We start from the raw sequence: 22,516 nt of genomic DNA on the forward strand, positions 1-22,516 counted from the left end.
TTTTTTTTCTTCTCTGATAAAATAATTCTTATTTGGAAAAATAAATAATATCTGAAAAATATTAACAATAATAACTTTTTTAAATAATCACTATTGTGTTGTTTTTGTTTTTTTTAATTATTATTGTTATTATAGCAATTACATTTAAGCCCTTTGATGAAACAGGGTTAGTTTAAAAGGAGAGTTTTCCTCAGAACACGAATAACTTTCAGGTTACAAGGTTATGCTTTACCCGTCACGCTACCCATCATTATAAACTAGCCATACTGCAATAATAGAGTAGCATCTTTACCCACTTTGGAAAGGTAAAGTGGGGGTTTATGCAAGACAGTCAAACAGTCAGTGCTGTTAAAGAGATATTTGATCACTACGCCACCTGCTGTCCTCAGGAAAAATTGAAAATGCAAAATTGAAAGATAAAAAAAATCAGCACTAAGACACAGAAAGATAGAATAGAACAGGATGTAATGTTGGAAATGAAGCACAGCTGCATTATGGAGGCCTCCAATAAAACACACACACACACACACACAGAGGCTGAAGCCGCTTGTCCTGAGCAGGGCCGTGGCGAGCCGGAGCCTAACCCGTCAACACAGGGCGCAAAGCTGGAGGGGGAGGGGACACGCGCAGAACGGGACGCCAGTCCGTCACAAGGCACCCCACGCAGGACTCGAACCCCAGACCCGCCAGAGAGCAGGACCCGGCCAAGCCCGCTAGCTGGTTGCTTGCATTTCTCGGGCAGAGAGTCCAGGTGTGCTGGCCCGATCGAAAAAAAATCACTTGAGCTGTGTTTTCCTCCGAAGAAAGACAAAGAAGAGCTTGTTTGCATTTGATTTCCCAGGGTCCGAAATGTTTTTCAGAGAAGTAAAAAGAGGACATAGGAGCCTGTGATCTGGGCCTTGTTATTGCACACCTCAACAGCCTCTCAAGCTGCACTCCTCACCAGAATGAATGCAGAAGTTACCATCGAGTGGTGCTCCGGGTACAAGGTTCTTCTCTCCCAACCGGGGAACTGAAACTGCACCACCTCGCGTTTGTCGCTGCGATGAGTCAGGAACCCGAAGCAAAATTTCCTCCAGACTTGCCATATTCTCACTTTGAGATCGCCGCAGGAAGATATCACTCTCCATTCCTCCGTTTCAAAAGGAAATTGACTGCTGAGCGTATTTGGCGTGGCACCGTGGTTTCGATCCCCGTCCAGTCGGTGTGGAGTTTGCGTGTTCTCCCGAGTGGCTTTTCTCGGGGTGCTCTGGTTTCCTCCCGCAGTCCAGAGATATACAGTTAAGGTGAACTGGTGTCTCTGCATTGCCCTTAGTGTGTGAAGGGGTGAGTAACTGTGTGTATGTGTGCCTATCCTTCAATGGCTTGGTGTCCTGCCCAGGGCATGCCCCCCTCAGCCTCGCACCCAGTGCTTCTGGGATAGGCTCTGGATCCCCGTGACCCTGCTCAGCACAAAGCAGTTATTGAAACTGAATGGCTATTTGGCAACAGCTGGATAGATGGAAGTGGAACCAACAAATGACTCTGCAGCATCTCTCCCAGAGGATCAAGGTGCTCCCCTCTTGCAATCATGCTCGTAGGGTCGGAATCCGGGCTTTTGATATGGAGCTCTCCACCTTCATGAATTTGCATAATGTAACCTGGGACACGCACTTGTATTTTACCCAACTCTTCAGGTAACACCTGATTTTAACGATGGGTGGAAGCAACGGAGCGGAACCGAGATCGGAAGTAACCATTCAGAAGCACTGATTTTACAAAGGAAGAATAAATCGTTGCACTCGTGCTTTAAATTTCCAGTATTTTAAATAGTTTTTTTTTTTTTTTTACAGAATGGATTTTGAAATATTTGTAAATATGGTAAATAAGTTTTTTCAGTCCATTGTTTTTCATGAAACAATGATTTACAGTTACAGATAGTCCACACTAGGCTGATTGCATCACATGTTCTTTTTCATCCTCTTCATTCTGAACACCTTTGTTTTTATTTCTCTTTTCATTCATTTACACATTTTATCTTCTTTCTTGAGCAGAAAGAGCAACTGTCATATGGACCAGCTGTTCAGACCAGGAAACTCTGAAATGGGCAAATTTAAGACAGTTGTTCTTCAGCATTGAGCCCCATCTCACATTCCAGGGTTTTCCCAAATTCCTGGGTCTGACACAGTTGGTTCATCATGAAAAGTGGACTACTATGCATCTACTCATTTATCCCCAAAGCAACTTACAATGTTAAGTTCCTTACAGTTATTTACCCATTTATACAGCTGGGTTAATTTTACTGGAGCAATTTAGGGTAAGCACCTTGCTCAGAGGTACTAGAGCTGGAGATGGGAATTGAACCTGCAACCTTTGGGTCCAAAGGCAGCACCTCTAAACACTACACTACCAGCTGTCCCTCTGCACAGTAAAAACGACTTAAGTTGATCTGACTCAGCTAAACAATTGTCTGCAAACTTAATGCCAACAGCAGCTTTAAATGCAGCCAACAGATCCTTAAGGAGGAAGAATTCTTGTGTCCAAAGTATAGGAGTCTGCATGTTCTCCCCGTGTGTGCGTGGGTTTCCCCCGTGTGCTCTGGTTTCCTCCCACAGTCCAAAGACATGCTGTTCAGGTTCCCCCATAGTATGTGAGTGACAGAGAGTGTGTGTGTTCCACTGATGTATGAATGAGTGACCCAGTGTAAGTAGTGTATCTAGCAGTGTAAATCACTGCGGTGAATAAGGTGTGTGGGCTGATGACACTACATAGAGTTCATTGGAAGTTGCTTTGGAGGAAAGGGTCTGCTAAATAAATAAATGTAAATGTTAGTATAACGAAAAGGGAAAATAATTGTGCATTCATTATTTTGAATGGTTCAATGATATTAAATAGTCACGTATTACTAGCCGAGCTCTATGTCAATCTGAAAACAAGGAAGAAATGTCAAGCAAATGCTGCGCTTTCCTATCCTGCTTATTTGCTTTGCTTTTTGACTTGTTTTCATTGTCATTGAGAATTCCCATTCAAACTGCTTCTTCATTTTATATTAACATAATAAAACAGTAGTAACTAATTTCAAAGCACACCATAAGGGCTTTTAAATCACGTTGTGTAATTAATTAATTATTTCCCCGAAGGGAAATTATAAAAGATGAGATCAGTTTCATGTTCCGTTCCAAAGAAAAAAAAAAAAAAAAAAAAAAATCTTCCTTGCAGAATGGAATTTCAACAGGATGTCTTACAGATCTAACATTACATAAAGATGTTTTTCTCCAGAGCATCACAACCACTCATTACTTTGCCTGACGCCCCTTTTTGTTGCCACACATTAAACCAGTTGTTGCATGTAGAACTGGGTCTGATAAGAAACACAACAGTAATTGTGACAGATGGGTGTGATGCAAATCGGCTCTGGACGACTTACATTTTGAAAGCCTTCTCGAAAGGATTCAGCAGTTCTGAGGGACAGAGGGAGATCCTTCCATCATATCAGAGCCAACACTGAGAAGCTGAGGACATTTGATTTTGAATCTGTAATTACTGGGACTGTCAAACGGTCAGAGGTGGAGGAGCATAGTGCTTTTGTGGGGGTGTAGGAAATGATCACGTGTTTTAGGTATCATGGTACAGATCCTGCCATCATTTTGCAGGCTGTAATCAGCATCTTGAAGTTGATATGGGCAACTGCAGGAAGACATTTCAGAGAGAAGAGGAGGGGGTGCATGGGAATGCCTTGGAAGGTCAAACAACTCGTGCTCCAGCATTCTGGATCAACTGGAAGGGTTTGATTGCAGAAGTGAGAAGACCAATCAGGAGTGGGTTGCAGTCGTCCCAGTGGGGTATCTCCATGGCCTGGACCAGGAGCTGCGTAGAATGTGGTATAAGACAGGGGCATTTCCTGTGAATGTTCCACATGGGATATCAGCAAGATCGGTTTATGGCTTCAGCGTGCTGGGAGAAGCAGAGACTTGAGCTGATTGTCATTTCAATGCTTTTGACTGGTGAACAGGATGAAATGAACACATTGTCAAGACTGATGAGTTCCTGAACAAGTGGGTGGACTTGCTGGAAGATGGAGGATCTCAGCCTTAGAAAGATTCACATGTAGATGGTGGTCATCCAAACAGAGATGTTGGCGAGACAAGCTGCTATGCAGGAGCAAGTCAATAGTTTTTACACATTTCCGCCATGATGAATACTTTTCGAAACCCGCACAAGACCAAAGTGAAGTTTTAAAATGCGCTTATTTTGCCTTTGGGGATCAGTTAACCTACACTGATAAAACAAGGCCGCTTATCGCCTGCCATCTTTGGTATGAAGCCCAACAGTGACACATGGTGTTTGAACCTGGGGCTACAGCAGAGCTGTTAGTTTTTACCGTGAAGATCACCATGTACAGTGTTTAACTGAATTCACGAGGACATGATATACCACTGATATAAATAAATATAAATCACGGCCTCACTGGATTTAGGATCTACCTCCCACTACTGAAGACACTTCCATGACCTCTATTACAAAGATGCAAAATGCCGAAGTCCACTAAGGCAACAGCAAAGGTTTTCAACTCCTCTAACCAAAACACGAAATTCTGATGTAAATCTCACTGTCTGGACCAGGGGTGTCCAACCTTTTATGGCCAGGAGGTACAGTTATTATTGCAAACTGATCCACTGACCGCATGTGTAAAAATCACAGTGAGTGATATACTGAATCTCAAAAATATAAATTGAAAAATTATTTAAATTGTATTTTACACAGGTGTGCTGGGCGTTCAGTTGTGCGTCTAACTACGATTATATTGTTAAAATAGCATTCATCATATTAATGATAAATATAATACAATTTTACAAGCATTTTTTTTGCAGACTGAAAGTTGGAGACCCCGACCTAGTTGGTAATATAGGGTGATTAATTTGCACAAACATGATAATTGTTGTATTTAAAATAAGGATATATCTCTTGTTTATGACACAGTCCTTCTTACATTACTTTTATTTGAAACAATGAAGAGTACACACACACACACACACACACACACACACACACAGAGTCTGAACCACTTGTCCCATATGGGGTCACGGTGAGCCGGAGCCAGCAACACAAGGCGTAAGGCCGGAGGGGGACGGGACGGGACACACCCAGGACGGGACGCCAGTCCATCCCAAGGCACCCCAAGCGGGACTCGAACCCCAGACCCACCGGAGAGCAGGACCCGGTCCAACCCACTGCGCCACCGCACCCCCCTCCATGAAAAGTAGCAAAAAACAACCCATGTTTTTATTTTTTTAAACCTCAGCTACAAAAAGTCATTCAAACATGGTAACAAACATTATTGCAAAGCCCCATGGAGAGAGAAACTGCTAAGAAAGATTTTGGAACCTCAAATGAAGATAGATTATTAAATTTGCATATGAGATGATGTTGCCTTGAGGTGATGCCGTTTGGAACGACAGTATTATAAGTTCATGGCAAAATTATATACGATATTGGACCGAGGCCAGTCCAGAGTGCGTACTTTTTCTCCGAGGGCGTGAACCCGACAGGCCCGACAGCCTAGCTACCGTACGCACGGCGAGACTCGTGTGCGCCGCACAGACGGACATGTCTGTACTCGCCTCAGCCGAGCAGGACTCCGATAAACTATAAGTGCTCCGGCACAAATTATATCTGCTCTCTCGGCATTTACGTCGGCGCTTTTCGCAGCAGCACAGCGGCAGCGACGTCCTGCATCCTCAGGACGCAACCGAAGGCCTCGCAGTTACCGAATAACAGCTTGGCTACAGGTGTCCGCTTGACATCTCGCATTTGATCGACTTTTTGAGTCTACGGGTTTTTAACTTTGTGGCACGTGAAATGAAAGGCGTATGAAGGCGTTGTCGCAAAAGCACCCCGGGGCCAAACGGAACCGCTTCTCCTGGGAGGAAATGGTCCGTTGCACTGGAAGGACTTTAATGTCAGGTAGAAATACGTGAAGGCCCTTAGGGCAGACGAGGGACACGGGGAGGTGGATATTAATGTTCCATGTTAGCTGTAGCTGTGCGTCGGAGAACAGCAGTAATGTGGCGGTAAAAATGGCGGCAAAATTGCACCCGAAGGCAAGCACTAGACAGACAAAGAAGTCCCTAGAAATAAAAGCAAAATAATCACTCTCGCACTTATAAGGAGAATAGGACCATTGAAAACGTTTAATTCCTCTCAAGCACTGTTATTTTAAACACTTCGGCAGGAAGGATCCTGTTATTTTTTGACGAGTTCCCCTTTAAGAGTTTTCGTCATCCGCACTGCCTCCTGTGGTCACGGACCGCTACTGCACGTAGAAGAAAAATGCCTTCCAGAACTAGTTTTGGAACCATTCTCAGAAGCACCACTGATTAATATTGTGTTTTAAGTCGCTCGTATTTCTGGTGCAATACATTATTACGATTTATAGCAAAGAAAAAAAAGTTTAAAGCCCCCAAAAGTGGAAGGTAACCTGAGGGGTGATAACATGTAAGCGGCGCCGCGATTGGCCAGGCGCGGTCACGTGGCCGCACAGCTGGTCTCGCAGGGCCGCCGCGTGCCAAGTTTCTGTGGCCAGAACGAGAGACCATGAGTGCGGCGCGGAGCGGGAGTCGCGGAGAGACCCAGCGAGAGTCTTATTGAGAGTCTCACTGAGCGGAGAGGAGCGCAAATAACATGGCTCAGGCGTCGCACATGAGCGTCCCCGACCCAGGCACGGCGATACGAGTGGAGCACGACAGGAAGCGGCGGCAGTTCACCGTGAGACTCAACGGTAAAAAGCGCCCCGGGAGGAGCCAGCCAGTCCTGTGTGTGTGTGTGTGTGTGTGAGAGAGAGAGAGAGAGACCTGCGTTAATGCCTCACTTCTTCACTTGTTTCTCCTCACGTCACTTTCCACCACGAAGAGTCAGAGAACAGCCGTTGCGTTGCTTACGCCCCACGCGCAACAACAGCTAAGTACAGTAACAGCAAAAACCGGCTTAAAAAGTGCAAATACTTCCTAAACATTTCCCTCGGACCCTTCCCTTGTCTTCCTTGAGGCACAAGAAGTTTTATTTAGTCCCGGCTGAGCGTACTCTTGCTGAGTGTTTCCCCACTTCCTGGTCGCTCAGGGACTCGACTCATCAATGATGACATCATTATGTCTGTTTTTGCTGTGCATCCTTCCCCCTCCCCATTAAAAATGTCCATAAATGCCAAAGGACAGGGACCCTCAGACTCACTTTGAACACAGGTGACCGTTAGTATGAGATATAAGGCTGCCGAACTGTGCTCTGGAACTCAGAGCCGGTACCTGAAGGTTGCGAGTTCCTGTCCCGCTGCCGCTGCTGCTGCACCATCCATTGAGGTATTTCCTCTACCCTCTGATTGGGAGCACCTGTGAGCCACTTGGTCTTCGCTTCTGCCTAAAGAGGTGATGTAAAGGCAAGAATAAGGGAAACCGTGGTCTCGTACTTACGGGTGGGCCTCGTCCTCAAAGTTCCAGAACTTTCTACGAAAGCCTGCCTCTCCCGCCCGTCCCTCACCGGGAGCTTTGTATTGCATCCCGTCATGAGGAGCAGGTGAAATTTTCTGTTTAGATAACTAATTTCAATCAATTTAGCCGACAGTGGCTTTTTCTTTTTAGTTTTTTCAGGTGGAGTGTGTGTGTTTCTGTACCTGTATTGCTTCCCTTCCTCTGGTGTCACTTGCTTGTGACAGAGAGTGTGTGTTCCACTGATGTATGGATGAGTGACCCAGTGTAAGTGGTGTGTCTAGCAGTGTAAGTCACTGCGGCGAATAAGGTGTGTGGGCTGATAACACTACATAGAGTTCATTTGAAGTTGCTTCGGACGATGGCTAAATAAATAAATGTCACTTTATTTGACCCAGCTGTGAAAAGTGCACATTTGTGAATTTTTATTAAATGATCCATGATTAATAATCATTTATCCAGTGCAGGGTCATGGTGGTCTGGAGCCTATCCTGGAAGCACAGAGTGGTCTAGTTAGGGTATACAACCTCGACAGGGTCCTCGTCCACTGAAAGGCAATCTCTCTCTCTCTCTCTCACACACACTCATTCACATGTACACACACTAAGGGCAATTTCGAGTCCCCCCTGAAACACACACCCTATGCAAACACATGTAGAACATGCTAACTGCACAGACTGAGCCAGATTCGAACCTATGACTCTACTTATGTCAGCCATTACGTGACACATGCATATTTTTAGTTACTGTGTTTTTACCGTATATGAGGTATTGCAGCATGTTCTCTTTAACATCAACATTTCTTTTACTCTTTATTAAACAACCATGCAACTAAACCACCTTCAGTGTACAACTAAAACTCTGGTCTGTGTAGTGCTGTACGTTTATTTAGTTTTTGATAGAATATTCCTGACCAGTAAAGAGGACTGCAGAGAAAAAGCAATAATTTATTCACTTAGTAAGTCACCTTGGAGAAAAGCATCTGCAATGGATACTATGTAGTGTTACCAGCCCACACACCTTATTCACCACAGCGACTTACACTACTAGATACACTACATACAATGGGTCACTCATCCATTCATCAGTGGAACACACACATGCTCTCTGTCACTCACATACTATGGGGGAACTTGGAACAGCATCTCTTTGGACTGTGGGAGGAAACCGGAGCACTTGGAGGAAACCCACGCAGACTGAGCGAGGATCGAACCCACGTTCTTTTACACCACCCAGGCGCTGAGAGACAGCAGCTCTACTTGCTATGCCATCATGCCACCCAACATAGTAACACACAGCAAACTTTGAAATATGAACAACATTCTGCAGTGCTGTTTTTCTTTTTTTGTTCCCCTCCCCAGGTATGCTGCTGTAAAAAGGCAGCTACATTTATGAGCAGGACATCCATCATTTGTTTTAATTACTTGTTTGGACTTGTGTTGACATTAGACCTTTGGACAATTATGATTATATATAGAAAGAGGTACAGGAGGAAGTTACGGAAAACTACGATACATAGCAGCAGTGGTTCTGTTATGCAAAAATGGTCACGGTATACAGTGCGTACCATGGTATCGTTCCACCCTGTGTGGTGTTTGGGCTTGCCTAATTTTTTCCCTCCGCTAGAAAGCATACGGAGCTGAAGGTGATGTGTGCCGCGTCTGTCCCCCAGGCTCTCACGACCGAGCCGTCCTGCTGTACGAGTACGTTGGGAAGAGGACCGTGGACCTGCAGCACACTGAAGTCCCAGATGCCTACAGAGGGCGAGGCATCGCGAAGCACTTGGCAAAGGTACGCTGGAACAGCTTAGCAAGGGAGATGTACTGTGTTTCGGCACCGTCTGCTGAAGCACACACACCCTTTACACTGATTATGCTGTTCTTGTGCCGCTGAGTTGCCTGCAAATTAAAATGTTGCACCAGTACATTCATTCATTTATCTGACACTTTTCTCCAAAGTGACTTACAACGTTAAGATATTTTCACTTATTTACCCATCTATAGCCGGGTGATTTTACTGGAGCAATTTCGGGTAAGTACCTTGCTGAGGGTTACTACAGCTGGAGTTGAGTTTCAAACCTGTCACCTTTGGGTCTAAAGGCAGCAGCTCTAACCACTACACCACCAGCTGCCTCCATACATACATTATTAACTTCTTTTCTTTTGGATACAGTAGTCTGTGTACTTTTACCATTACACTCAGTTAATGACAACATAAAATGTTTTTATCGGTTAATATAGTAATTAAGCTTTAAGAACTCATGTAAAATTATATGTTTGTAAAACTGGGTGGCAAAACACTAGTGGAAAAAAGTTAAATACAGTACAGTAAACACATACTTAATTGCAACCGCAGAAGGCACCTCAGGTAAGAAATGCAGTAATCTTTTTTTTTTTTTCTCGTGAATGTTTTGTCTCTTTCAATATCTCCACTGTTTCCCCACAAACCAAACTTCCAGAAGGACAAAAGCTAATGTAAACGGAAACAAACATGCGCCGCACTCCTGTGTTTTCCTAGCAACTTTTGCACATTTTGTAAACACAGAAATTGCTTTCCTTGAGCACCTTCTTCTAGAGCAGTATTTCTCAGGCCTAATCCTGGGGGCTACTCTTCCCACCCAAGAAATGTTTAATGAGACTTGAAATTAGCCACCACCTATAGTCTGCCTCGTGTTATGAATAGTTCAGTTACAAAGCTTTGAAGATGGTGGCATTTTCCAATTTATTTTTAAATGTATCATTTAACTATTTTCTAAATTGTCTCCATGTAGTTGACCAAATGCAACCTGTAAACATGCAGAATAATAGTGTGGGAGTAGACTTATTCAACCTGTTTGATTACATTGCCAGTATGATATTTGAGACTGTTTCTGACTCATAAAGGGTTGGTGACTTTTCCAAGTTTGTTGGATAAATTGCACAGTTACCATGGAATAATATTTTCTGGAAACACTTTATTTTCCATCATTTCATTTTAATTTTAATGTAGCTCCAAGTTTGTAAAAGTATTGCAAAGAAAGTATTTTTTTGTAATAGCTATATTTAAGGTTTTATAGAACATAGCTTGCGAATATATTGAGGGATAGTGGTTAAAAGGCCTTGGGAGTTACATACAAAATGGTTTACGAACAGACGTCTGGTTCTGATTGTATTTACAAGTTGAAGAACCAAAGTATGAATATTTGTAAGCTATTGATTCTTTAAGAGCTGCTAGATGTACATACACACTCCCTTTTGCTAACTGTTTGTCTGTAGAAGGGTTATGGTGGTCCAGAGCCTATCCTGGAATCTGTGGGCACAAGGCCAGGAGGGTACACCAAGGATGGGGATTCTCTCTCTCTCTCACTCACACACACACACACACACAAAAACAAAGGATAGCTTGGAGTGACCAGTACACCTGAAACACACATTTTTGATACATGACTGTGGGAGAAACCTAGGCTACCAGGAGGAAACCCACACAAACACAGGAAGAACATTCAAACTCCATACTGAACTGGAATTGCCACCATGCCGCCCTGCTAGATGTACTTCTACATTAATATATGAAAATATTCCCTTTCTGTGGTCTTGATCAATTGGGATAAACAAAAAAAATTGGTTTTGAACAAGAACAAAGCGATTACGTAACTATTATGAAACAATTACAACTGCTATATTAAATTTCACATTGAAAACAATTTTGAAATGTCTATATTTCACCACTCTGGCTATTATTCAGCGAGCACAGATTTGGTATAGAAACAACTGTAAAATGATATGCCTTTGATGGACTGTCATCCCGTCCATGGCGTACCCTGCCTTGTGCCCAGTTTTTCCAGCATGGGCTGTGGACCACTGCGGGCCTGCAGCATACAAGTGATCTTTGATGATTCATGAAGAATGAATAATACACGACAGCAGTTCCTTGACAAATGAGCTTGGTTTAACATGGCGTGAGGAATGCGATTCATCGGCAGCTCGGCGTGGCCTAATTCATCAAAGGCTCAGCTGGAACGGAAACAATCATCCATAATGTCCCTCCTGGAGGAGACACCCTGCGACGTGTTGCATCGCTTGTTGCTGGTTTTGAGAGAATCTTTGTGGTTCCCATTTGGCACAGTGAGGAAGGACTCTTCCCCCTGTGTGGTCTTTAGTGTGTGTGTGAGCATGTGATGATGATGGTGACCTAGAGTTGTGTGGTGGCAGAAAAAAACATCTTATTCTTTCAGTGAGGTTTTAAGCTGGTCAGTTTTTTTCGGGTCCACTGTAGCCAATACAAGAATATATGCTTATAAATGATAGTACTATTATTAACACATATATATATTCATCTCAGGATCTACAAGTAAACAGTGGGTTATGGAGGTTCCAGCCATTACTAAATGTATAGATGTATTTATAGTGGGACAGCTGGTTGCGTAGAATTTAGACCTGCTGCCTTTGGATCCAAAGGTCGCAGGTTCGATTCCAGCTGCAGTAACCCTTGAGGAAGGTACTTACCCTAAACGGCTCCAGTAAAATTACCCAGCTTTATAATTAAGTGAAAGTAGCTTAATGTTTCAGAATCAGAATCAGAATCAGAATCAGAACGAGCTTTATTGCCAAGTATGTTCGCACATACAAGGAATTTGTCTTGGTGACAGGAACTACCACAGCACAGACAGAATGACAGTGACAAGACACAGATGAGAAGATAGAGTATGTGAGCAAGGGATAAAAAATTTTTAAAAAATATAAAGAATATAAAGTACCCAATATACAAAAATAGTACAAAAATAGTCGCTAGATACAAATGCAAGGGAGTGTAAGAGAAATGTGATAAATAGTTATAAATATAAATATAATTTATTTATTTATTTATTTATTATATTATTATTATTTTTATAATATTATTTATTTATTATTTATTATATATTATTATTATTATAATATTTTTATAATATTATTTTAATAATATTTTTATTATTATTATTTTATTATTATTATTATTATTATTTATATATTATATTATATTTATTTATTATAATTTATTTATAATATATTTCAAGTCACTTTAGAGAAAAGTGTCAGATAAATGAATGTAAAATTTAAAATAATTCACATACTTTGTCCCCCATGAATAACCGTAATTTTTTTTAAACCATTTGTTTAAGAAAATGTTTTTTTTTTTTTTTTTTTTTTTTTTAGTATTTTTAAAAAAATTTTTTTATTTTTAGGGCTGATTGTGAGATGGCATTTTAGAGCTGTTCATGCAGAAATCCAGGTTATTCCAAAGGTTTTGCAATTTTTTTTTCCTCTCAACTGTCTATGCCCTTCATGACCCACCAATCGTGACCAGCAAGTTGTTTTTCTTCTGTGAAGAAGTGTCACTTCAGAGGACAGAATTTAGAATACAGTCAAAGCGGCTCACGCTATTCATGTTTCATCATGGTTCCTGTTACCTGGCAGTGGAAATCACTGATGTTTAATTATTTAATTTTTTTTTTCTTCCCTCGGTTTCGGTTTAGTAACTGAACAAACTATTGCAGGAACAGAAAATGTCACATGTAGATGTTAGATAAGAGACCATGAAAGGTTCATTAGTGATATAAAAAAAATATGGCAACTGATGCCGACTTTGAGTAATGATGTCAGTTAGTTTTGCAGTGTGCTGAGCATGCACAGAATAAAAACTGCTTAATGTAAGTTGCTCAGGAATACATTTTGATTGAAATATTTCAGTTCCAAAGTCATTTTGTGTGTTTAAACTTGTTAGCAGCAGCTTGAGGAAGAGCCAGATATTAGTGTGTTCATCTCTCTGCTGGACTGACATTCTGTGCTGAACAGTGTTTCCTTTTGGATTTCAGGCAGCCATGGATTTTGTTGTGGAAGAGGGCCTGAAGGCCCACCTTACCTGCTGGTACATCCAGAAGTATGTCAAGGAGAACCCTGAGCCTCAGTACCTGGAGTGCATCCTTCACTGATCTTCACCAAGAGGGCAGAAAAGAGACCATGGGGGCCTTTTCGAGTGGGCTGGATAACACTGAAACCTGGTGGGTTTTGGGAAGAGTGGTCAGAGCAGTAGGGTGAGAAATGGCAGGTTTACTTCACCCACGTACCCAAAGTCCCAGGCCTTCATTCACTTGCCTGTCTTGCCTTGACACGCACTGGAGAGCCAAGGTTAAGGAATGCATTCTGCCTTCATTCAGATGGCTGTGCTGTTGACCAACAATGCAGTACTGGCACACGCTGCAGCGGAGCAAAGTTTACACGTCCACAGGGAGAAATGTTTCATTAACATACTTAGTCATACTCCAAAGATCTAAAGGACAGCTTCAGAATGCGGCGTTCGGCTGCGCTCCCAAGGCCCGCCCCCGACGCCAGCAGGGCACCCTGTCGCATACACATCTCATGTTCCGAGGCCCACTTTTTGGCTCTTTGTCTTTTCTCCTTAAGGGGAAGGGAAGGGATATGTTTGTGCTCAAGTGGAACTCCTGTCTGATGTTTTCTTGTAGTAATAAATGCCGTTCAAAGTGCCTTTTCCTCATCGGGAGAGTGGACGGTTAGATTTTACATGCGGTGACGGGGGCAAACGACTGGGACACCGTGGCAGTGAGAGGACACGCAGACAAGTGATGTGTGAAGCGCTCACCTGAGATTACATTGCTGTTACAGTTATAATTGCTGACGGTATCTGATTGTCAGTAAAGGGTTCCTAAGAAATGTGTAGATGATACAATACACTCGAAAGCCTTGTATCAAATAACAAAGATGAATCAGGGTTGCTTCTTTCGCAAAGACAGATTTTAACCCTTTGCGTCACACTGAGCGAATACATGCAATTGAATAACTGTTGCGTGTTTGGGAGTGCTGTCTGTAGATGTTCAGAAGGCCATGCTTTTACTGCGTTTGTGGCCTTTATGGTGACACAGCTGGGCGGTTAATCGCAGCCGAAGACTCGCCGTCACTTCCCTTCATACAGGACACGTCTCTGCATAATTGAACTCACTCAGGAAAAGGATTATACTTAGAATAGAAACAACACTGAAACAGCTGAAAGTCCTCCATGTAGACAGTCTTTACTTATTTTCAGTGCTAATAAATGTTTTTCTGAAGTTGGATTCCTGTTTTCATTTTTATAGCTTTAATAAAAAGTATTTTACGCCCATGTGAGTTGCACATGCAGTTAATATTTGGATATGTAGCCAATGCCTTTTTTCCTCCAAAAGAAATCACCAAATGTACCCACTTTTACAGCTGATAAACCTTGTTTTGTGGTAAACAGGTGGACAGCAGGGCACCTCCTTGAGTCTGAAATGGCAATTTACATATTAAAGTCTGTTTTTGTAATAGACTAAATGTGGTGTATGTACTATGGTGTAAGAAGCAAAGTAGGGATGACAGCTGGATTGTGTGAAAGAATACCTTACAGACTGCCCCCCCAATCACACTTCTTTGTCATGTTTAGAAATGCAGCTTTTCTGAACCTTTGAATGCTGAACGTGACTCTCACATAGTTGGCAAGGGGCCGTGGACCGTAGGTAAAATTTTCCACTGTCGGTCAGCGATGGAGGGAATAATAAACCACGAGCTCAAAGTGAGCAGAGCCGCACAGTGCAGTTTTGGGGGTGTCGTGGTTTCGTGGCCATCTGTAAAACGACCTGCAGTGACATGTTTCTCTGATGGATCCCAGCCCGCCAACTCCTTACTTGTCCCATTGATGACCTTGTCCGCGATATCAAAGAGGACTTCTCCAGAAAACTAAATGAGTAATATTTATTACTGTCAAATACCGCGGTGCCTGCTGCCGATTCTCAGGCGTTAGATGCTGACATTTGGAGGTCGTTCTAGGCTTGTGATAAAGGGCTCCGTTCTCCGAACCGAACGGTTCTTGTTTCTTATTTATAAAACCTTCAAAGCAAACTCGTCTCTGGCTACAAATACACGTGTGAACAGCAATGGTTAAGTAAGCCCATGGAGAAGAACAATATCCTTCAGAAAAGGAGCAGTTAGACCACTTCTACACTGCAGTCGTTTGTTTTGTGCAACATTATGAGCTCTACGCACATAGTCATGTGTCTTCAGTATATGGTCTCCATTTAAACTACTTGTAAAGTGCTCTATCACATCGTGCATTTCTGCTTTAGCTCCTTGCAGCTTTCACATAATGAACATCTTTCTTAAACGGTGCTGAGATTTATAATGGTTGTTGCTATGCAAATTATCTTAAAACAGAAATGATCTTGAATTTCTATTATTTAAGAAGTTGAACTGTCACTTGTGCAGCCCTCTGAGTTTGGGGTTTTCTATTGTGTCTTCAGCAAAAATATGAAGCGGACGCTGTCCGCTCAATAAATCTGTGTAGCTTCATACTGGTTGCCTGTTTCCGAAAAACACGAGATATACTTTAGTTAACGTATGAGATGCAATCAGGCTTCAGGTTCAAGGCGATTAGGAATCGGTGATATTCTGGTAAAGTTTTATGTAGATACTTGTGTGATGAACGTCGGTGCATATGGTGAAGGAAACTGTACTTAAGAGTCACACATCTGCAGCTATGTCTCTTTCTCCTAATGTAATGCACACATTGTATTTTCCATTAGATGTATGTTGCTTTGGAGAAAAGCATCTACTAAATGAATAAATGTAAATATAATTTTTACATGAAAATGTTATGAGGGAAAACTCACCAGTGACTGTCCCAGTTTAAATTTTCTCTTGGGTCTGTCTGGAGTTATGCTTTTTAGTGGGACATATGTTATAAAGATTATTCATATTCATTTTATGTTTAATTCATACAGCAGCCATAATAGAATAAAATTTGAGCTGTACTATTCTGCCAAGTAACTCATTTGAACCTGAGATCATGACTGCTGAGCTAAGACTTTGTATCAGGACACTTTACAGCATTGCTGTACAGAGAAAAGTGTTTGAAAGGCACTCAAGTGTACCATTTGTTCTGTAACATCTGGTTAAAAAAAAAAATGCCACTGCACTTAACAGTAAATATGTCACACGTAATTGCTTGGTTTCAAGACCATCAGAATGGCTGTTAATGTGATGTATAATGTCAGGTAATTTGTACAACTTGTGTATTACTGTAGTTCATAGTGTACTGTACAAATAAAATAATTACAAGTTATGTTTTATTAATGTCTTGCTCACATTTTAATTTCAAACTGGAAATTGTTAATATTCCTGTGAAATACATTTATTTATGATAAAGAGGGTAGCATTCACAACCTTAGTAAACCATATATTACTAAAATGCATTTACTTAAAACTTGTGTTTTTGTTGTTCTTATTCCGACCTGTCAGTAGAATGAAGCGAGCAGAACCACACAGTGAAATTCTACCACAGCCTTCAGCAGAGTTTCCAGTAGTGTCTATTATGAAGTCTGTAAAGACTATTTAAAGAGCACTGCTATAAGGAATATGCCAAAGTGCAGTAGTGATCTGTCAATAATCCTGTGGCAGGTCTGACTTACTGGGTTTTGCATTGTATTTATTTATATTTCCTTTGTTTTACAAGGGACAACCATGTGACTTCATATGCACTTCCTACAATAAGGAAAAAGTCAAAATGTAGAAAAATCAATGCAAGGCAGGGAAAATTAAAAAAAAAAAAAATGAAATAATATATGACCTATTAAAGGTCATGGCAACAGTGAGCATTTACCTTTAACTAGGGTAAAGGCTTTGGCAGGGCAGTGTGCAGTGTCGCCGCACAGGGATCGGTCTCGGTGCTGAAGCCATAGGTGGCACGTGTCAGCAGCCTTATTTTACTTTGCTTAATTATGAAGGACAGCTGTGCATAAATCTATAGAATTGACAGGTGAATTATGTCACGGGGAAAACAAAGAATAATGTAAAGAACAAAGAAACTAGGCTGTGTGGAATGTCAAACATGTTGAGGTGATGACAATTATTTACTTTTACCACATTTTCAGGTTAAAAAAAAGAAAATTAAATTATTAAATTATTTCATATTTGTTATTTTAATTATGTATAACAGTAATAATTCTGGATTGTTTTCGTAATAATAATCACATAGGTTTCGTTTAACTAAGCTGCTGTAGGCCTAATCTTAAAAAAAATACTATTCTAATTTCAACTAAGAACGAAAAATAAAAGACTGTGACGTGTATGAAATATTCTGTATGGCACAAGACATACAACGTTGGGTCGGGACGGAGCCGCCAATTTCGCGCCCACAGGAAGTGCCACCGCGAGGCCGCCGGAAGCGAGCCGCCGTCGCCGCCGCCGCCGCGCTGTGCCAAGACCGGACTGTGGAGCTGCACCCTTCGCGCGCCACCTGCTACAAAATGATTTAGCCCTCTGTGGGACACACTGTGAGTGCAGTTTTTCTCTCGTCTTGTTTTGACATCCAGCAAGATTTGGGCGCGCGCGATCTCTGTGCCTTGCCTCAGCCTGCTAGTTTAAATGACCGAAAATGCATTTTGACATCCCACAATAAAAACATAATATCCTTTTGTGTCGAATTGAGTTCTATGATTTAGTGTAAACTAGTAGGTGTCAACTCAATACATGGCATCGAAAGCAAATTCATCCGTGTGCTGAAGGTGTTGCAAATGCTATGTTCATGTTGTCTACAGAGAGAGAGGCTTATCTGAAACATCAGTCCAACTCAGCTTTGTTGTTTGGAGATCGTTTTCTACGGCTGTTCGGTCAGCAGTCTGCCATACACAGCCATGATTTGAGTGGAATGGATCTTCTAACAACAGCCTAACGTCACTCATGGTACACGATGTATTTAATACAACGTGTCTTTATCCCAAATAATTCATACTGCGTGTGCACTCCACTGTTTTTTTTTCCACGGGGTATTTTTCAACGACTGAATATCTGAAATCTATATCTGCGAAAATGTAAACATGGGAAATGTAGTAAATCGGCCACAACTTTCATCACCGGAATGTTGCCGATTTGCAATTATTATTTCCCATGAGGCTGCGGGAGAGGAAACAACTCATGTCTCAACATGCACGCATGTAGTTGTAGTTTCAATTCTTACTTCCAAGCGTTTTAACGGTTAACTTATTAACTGCACTACCCACAATGCACCGTCAGCTTTTGCGACCACAATGACGCGTTGAGTTCCCAAGATGGCGGCGTTCGGAAGGAGGCGCGGTGTCCCAGCCAACAGGGAGAGGTCAGTGGTACTTTATTTCGGCTAAAGAAAACTTCACGGTCGTCGTTACCACTTCTTTCGCTTTCTTAGTGTAAAGGAACATACCGACGCGCTTTTAAAGTATTGCTCGGCTGTCAGTCGATTTCCTTTTCGAGTATTTAATGTTTTTCTGTGAGCAAGTTTTCAAGATCGTTCGGTGTTGAAGAAACGTTTCAAACGTTCAAATCAAACAAATGCCCGCTCGTCGGTCGGGTCGCATATCTAAATAACCGCGCAACGGTAATTTTTTTTTTCTTTTTTTTTAATGATGGGGGAAAAAAAGCAGTTTCCTTCCGCAGAGCGACGAGTCGACTGTCGAGTGTTTGTTTCTGCTGGAGCCCGCGTTGGAAACATGTTTGTTTGACTTTGCTGAGCCTGGCTGAGGGACTTACCGCTGTAGCGCAGGAAAATGGAGTTTGTGGGCCGAGCACCACAGCCAGGTGGGAAAAAACTAAAGGGCTCCGACTCGAGCCGTGTCCTCGTGCCCTCAGTGGCGGTGAGACCGCGCGCGCCGGCCCTGCGCGGCGCGCGACTCCCCGCCGGGCTGTAAATGCTGTCGCTTCGCCTCAACGGCGCTGTTTGTTTATGCCGTGTTTTGCAGCCGTTCTGCGCTGCAGCGACATTATTTTCCCTTTCTTAAAAAATTTTTACTTTTATTTATATCTTAAATACATTTCAGGGACTCTCTGGCTGTCCGTTGTCTCTTCGCAGACGAGCATCCTCCTCAGGTGTTTGCGACCGTTGCTGTGAATTCCGTCTCAAACACACTGACTGAGTTGAGTGACTGCGAACCGAACGCACACCGTTTTTACCACGTTTCGCACGAGACGAGCACTTCTGAACCCAACTTTTAGCACTGATTTCCTGCGGCCCACACAAAACATCACTGTGTGTGTCTGTTGTTTTGCTGGGACTTCATTCCTGTTCACAGTTATTGTTTCCTTCAGTCCAGGTCCCACTGCCTCAGCTGAGTGGTTCTGAGTTCTCAGTCTGAGCTTTTACTGCGTTTCATCACTTCGGGTCCCTTTGAGTTCCCTCTTCGTTTATCCAGTGGGGATCAGTATAAATATTACATTTTACATTAATCCCTCGCACTGATTCTGATCACATACTCAGTCCCCCCCCCCAAATCGTTCATCGCCAGTAGATTCGACAGAAAAGCGCTTCAGGATGCAACTCGTTATATCGGGACTTAAAATGCAACATCTCGGGCAAAAAAGTGTTTTTCACTTGTGCGTAGACTCAACTAACTGTAGAGGGTTATTGGTAACTGGGGGGCAGCTGATAGTGTAGTGGATCCAAAGGTCACAGGTTCAAATCCCACATCCACAAGAACCATGGTTTAGTGACAGCGTAAAGTTGACTGTACAGTGGAAGACCTTTTTGGTAAATGTAATTGGACGGTAGTTAGAGCAACTGCATTTGGATCCAAAGGTCAACGGTTCGATTATCATCTCCGGCTGTAGTACCCTTGAGCAAGGAACTTGCCCTAAACTCGCTCCAGTAAAGTTATGCAGTTGTACAAATGGCTCAGTAATTGTAAGTAATTTAACATGGTAAATCACTTTGGAGAAAAGTGTGTCAAATGTAAACTTGTTTCCCTCCATATTGACATAACTAAACTGTACTTACTAACTGACAGCTTGATCCTCATCTTAAACAGAGACTCAGCTGTTTATCAGGGAATGTCAGCTTGACTTTGGAGACACGAACCGCAGCCGAGCGTTTCCTCCGACGCCGAAACGTACGCAACACTGACCAGCAGTTCTTGATAAATAAAATACGGGGTGGTGTAGGAGTCAGCAGGAGGGAGGATGGCGGCGGCATTTTAGGTCGGTGGCTTCTGACGCGGCTCCAGAGGGTCACTGGATTACTACTTCCGCCCATCTGTTGATACTTTTAGAGCTTTAGGGCAAGTGAGCAGCTCGCATTTCTGGCTCAAGTTAGTTATTATAGGCCTTGCAATTTGTGTACTTAAAAACTGGAGTTCAGTTGGCTCCCCTTTTTTTTGCCATCGTCATCTATCACCAAAAGCAGCGTGAACAGGTTGCGCTCATTTTTTGGATAAGACACCACTACAAAAGTTATTTACTTTCTCTCTTGGTTTATTTATATAATCTTTCTTTCTCTTCCGTCCCTTACTGTGTCTGCTTGACAGTGGAATTCTCTTTCTCCCCCCACCCCACCCCTTCCCGCACAGGGGAGCGATGGCCTCGACGGACTGCTACATTGTGCATGAGATCTATAACGGAGAGAATGGCCAGGAACAGTTTGAGTACGAGCTGGAGCAAGCGCTGGAGGCCCAGTACAAGTACATAGTGATCGAGCCCACGCGCATCGGCGATGAGACGGCCCGCTGGGTAACCGTGGGGAACTGCCTGCATAAGACGGCGGTGCTGTCCGGGGCTGCTTGCCTGCTAACGCCTCTCTCGCTGCCGGTGGAGTACTCGCGCTACGTGGCGCTGCCCGCGGGGGCCCTCAGTGTGGCCTGCGCAGCGCTCTACGGCATCTCCTGGCAGTTCGACCCCTGCTGCAAGTATCAAGTGGAGTACGACAGCCAAAAACTCTCCCGCCTCCCTCTGCACACACTCACCTCCTCCACCCCTGTAGTGCTGGTCAGGAAGGACGACACGCACAGAAAGAGACTCCATAACACAATAGCACTGGCTGCTCTGGCCTACTGTATCAAGAAAATCTATGAACTTTACATTCTATGATTCAGTTTTCTAAGTTAAAAATGCTACGGCAAAAGAGTAAAGCAGGAAAGGCCAGAAGAATGACGACCCCCCCCCCTCCCCCCCCCCCCAAAAAAAAGACTGACATCCGAGCAGTTCGGTTGTTCGATGGATTAAAACTGGCTATATTTTCAGTTTTTCCTTCAGCTGTTTTGTGCACTGACTGAAATTATATAAAGCCTGTGTATAACACCCCCAGTCATCGTTACCCCCCACAGGGGATCTGAGATAGTCAATATTATAAAAGTTGTGACAGCGCTGTTGAACACAATTGAGAAACGTTTTAAGTATTAACAAATGGCCTGATACTTTTTGTCCTCTTTAGACATTTTCTTGTACCTTTAATTACAGGTCAGAAGGTCACCTCATTAAACTTTAGGATATTTGAAACACTCCCTTTTTTGTATTTCATTTGATTTTCTTACTACGAGTTCTACGTGTTTGGTTACACTGAGCCTTTAGCTCTTGGATTATGGGTAGAGTTAGTGTCTCGAGTACAAAACATACCACGTGGACCATTAAGTCTTTCGTCCCGTTTCAGGAGTTGTCAGTAAACGGCTACAATGAGCAGCAGTTTATTCAAAATTACTTACATATTGAACAGATTTCTGTTTCCAATTCTATACCACTGTACTCGAGTGCAAGACACAGGCAACCGGAAGTTTTGGGAAGAATATGTAGAATGGAAGACTTCCTCAAGACAGTTTCACCTCGGTCGTGGGCGAATGCGTGCCGGCTCTTCCAAATGCAAATAAAAGATTTAAATTCTAAAAGTTAAATTTTTATGGCTACTTAGAGAACATAATGAGACATCAATTTTTAATCTGTTCATTTTGTTCTCCTTTGAAGTTATTAAATTACCACACTGCACCATATTTGCCTTCTGAGATTGATGTGTTGGACCAACCGCTGTTACGATACCCGAGGTGTTGGAAAAAGACCAATCTAATTTAACATTCTTTTGAATTAATGTGCAGATAAAGTGTTACCGGAGCAGTTGAGGGTCGGTACCCTGATCAAAGCACTGCAGCGATAGTGAGAATGGGATTCAGTCCAGCAACCTTCAGGTTATAAATCAAAGTCCTTAACAGCAGCCCAACTGGTTCATCTCTAACATGCTGCTTCCAATTTCCTGGGCCATATATTTGTGTATTTAAACAATATACTCTA

General features: G+C 42.6%; 2 protein-coding genes across 3 annotated transcripts; both read left to right on the forward strand.

Moving 5' to 3' along the window:
- The first annotated feature begins 6,508 nt into the window (after positions 1 to 6,508).
- Positions 6,509 to 15,924, forward strand: natd1 (protein NATD1). The gene is made up of 3 exons (XM_018734905.2): positions 6,509 to 6,757; positions 9,130 to 9,248; positions 13,288 to 15,924. The coding sequence occupies exons 1-3, from the start codon at positions 6,661 to 6,663 to the stop codon at positions 13,402 to 13,404; spliced, it is 333 nt and encodes a 110-aa protein (XP_018590421.1). The 5' UTR covers positions 6,509 to 6,660; the 3' UTR covers positions 13,405 to 15,924.
- Positions 15,925 to 17,662: 1,738 nt separating this feature from the next.
- Positions 17,663 to 21,412, forward strand: tmem11 (transmembrane protein 11). Of its 2 annotated transcripts, XM_018734911.2 has the most exons (3): positions 17,670 to 17,772; positions 18,512 to 18,593; positions 20,812 to 21,412. In XM_018734911.2, the coding sequence occupies exons 2-3, from the start codon at positions 18,547 to 18,549 to the stop codon at positions 21,326 to 21,328; spliced, it is 564 nt and encodes a 187-aa protein (XP_018590427.1). In that variant the 5' UTR covers positions 17,670 to 17,772; positions 18,512 to 18,546; the 3' UTR covers positions 21,329 to 21,412. The 2 variants fall into 2 exon arrangements, with proteins under 2 accessions (XP_018590428.1, XP_018590427.1); XM_018734912.2 differs by lacking the exon at positions 18,512 to 18,593 and having other exon boundaries at positions 17,663 to 17,772.
- The last annotated feature ends 1,104 nt before the right edge of the window (positions 21,413 to 22,516 follow it).

Source organism: Scleropages formosus, chromosome 20 (assembly GCF_900964775.1).
Source record: "Scleropages formosus chromosome 20, fSclFor1.1, whole genome shotgun sequence".
NCBI classification, from domain to species: Eukaryota; Metazoa; Chordata; class Actinopteri; order Osteoglossiformes; family Osteoglossidae; genus Scleropages; species Scleropages formosus.

Bases quoted from the DNA above. Each gene is read 5' to 3' on its own strand.
- tmem11 (XM_018734911.2), top strand. From the start codon at position 18,547: ATGGCGGCGTTCGGAAGGAGGCGCGGTGTCCCAGCCAACAGGGAGAG. The intron at 18,594-20,811 runs GTCAGTGGTACT...CTTCCCGCACAG, and splicing joins GTCCCAGCCAACAGGGAGAG to GGGAGCGATGGCCTCGACGG.
- natd1 (XM_018734905.2), top strand. From the start codon at position 6,661: ATGGCTCAGGCGTCGCACATGAGCGTCCCCGACCCAGGCACGGCGATA. The intron at 6,758-9,129 runs GTAAAAAGCGCC...TCTGTCCCCCAG, and splicing joins GTTCACCGTGAGACTCAACG to GCTCTCACGACCGAGCCGTC. The intron at 9,249-13,287 runs GTACGCTGGAAC...TTTGGATTTCAG, and splicing joins TCGCGAAGCACTTGGCAAAG to GCAGCCATGGATTTTGTTGT.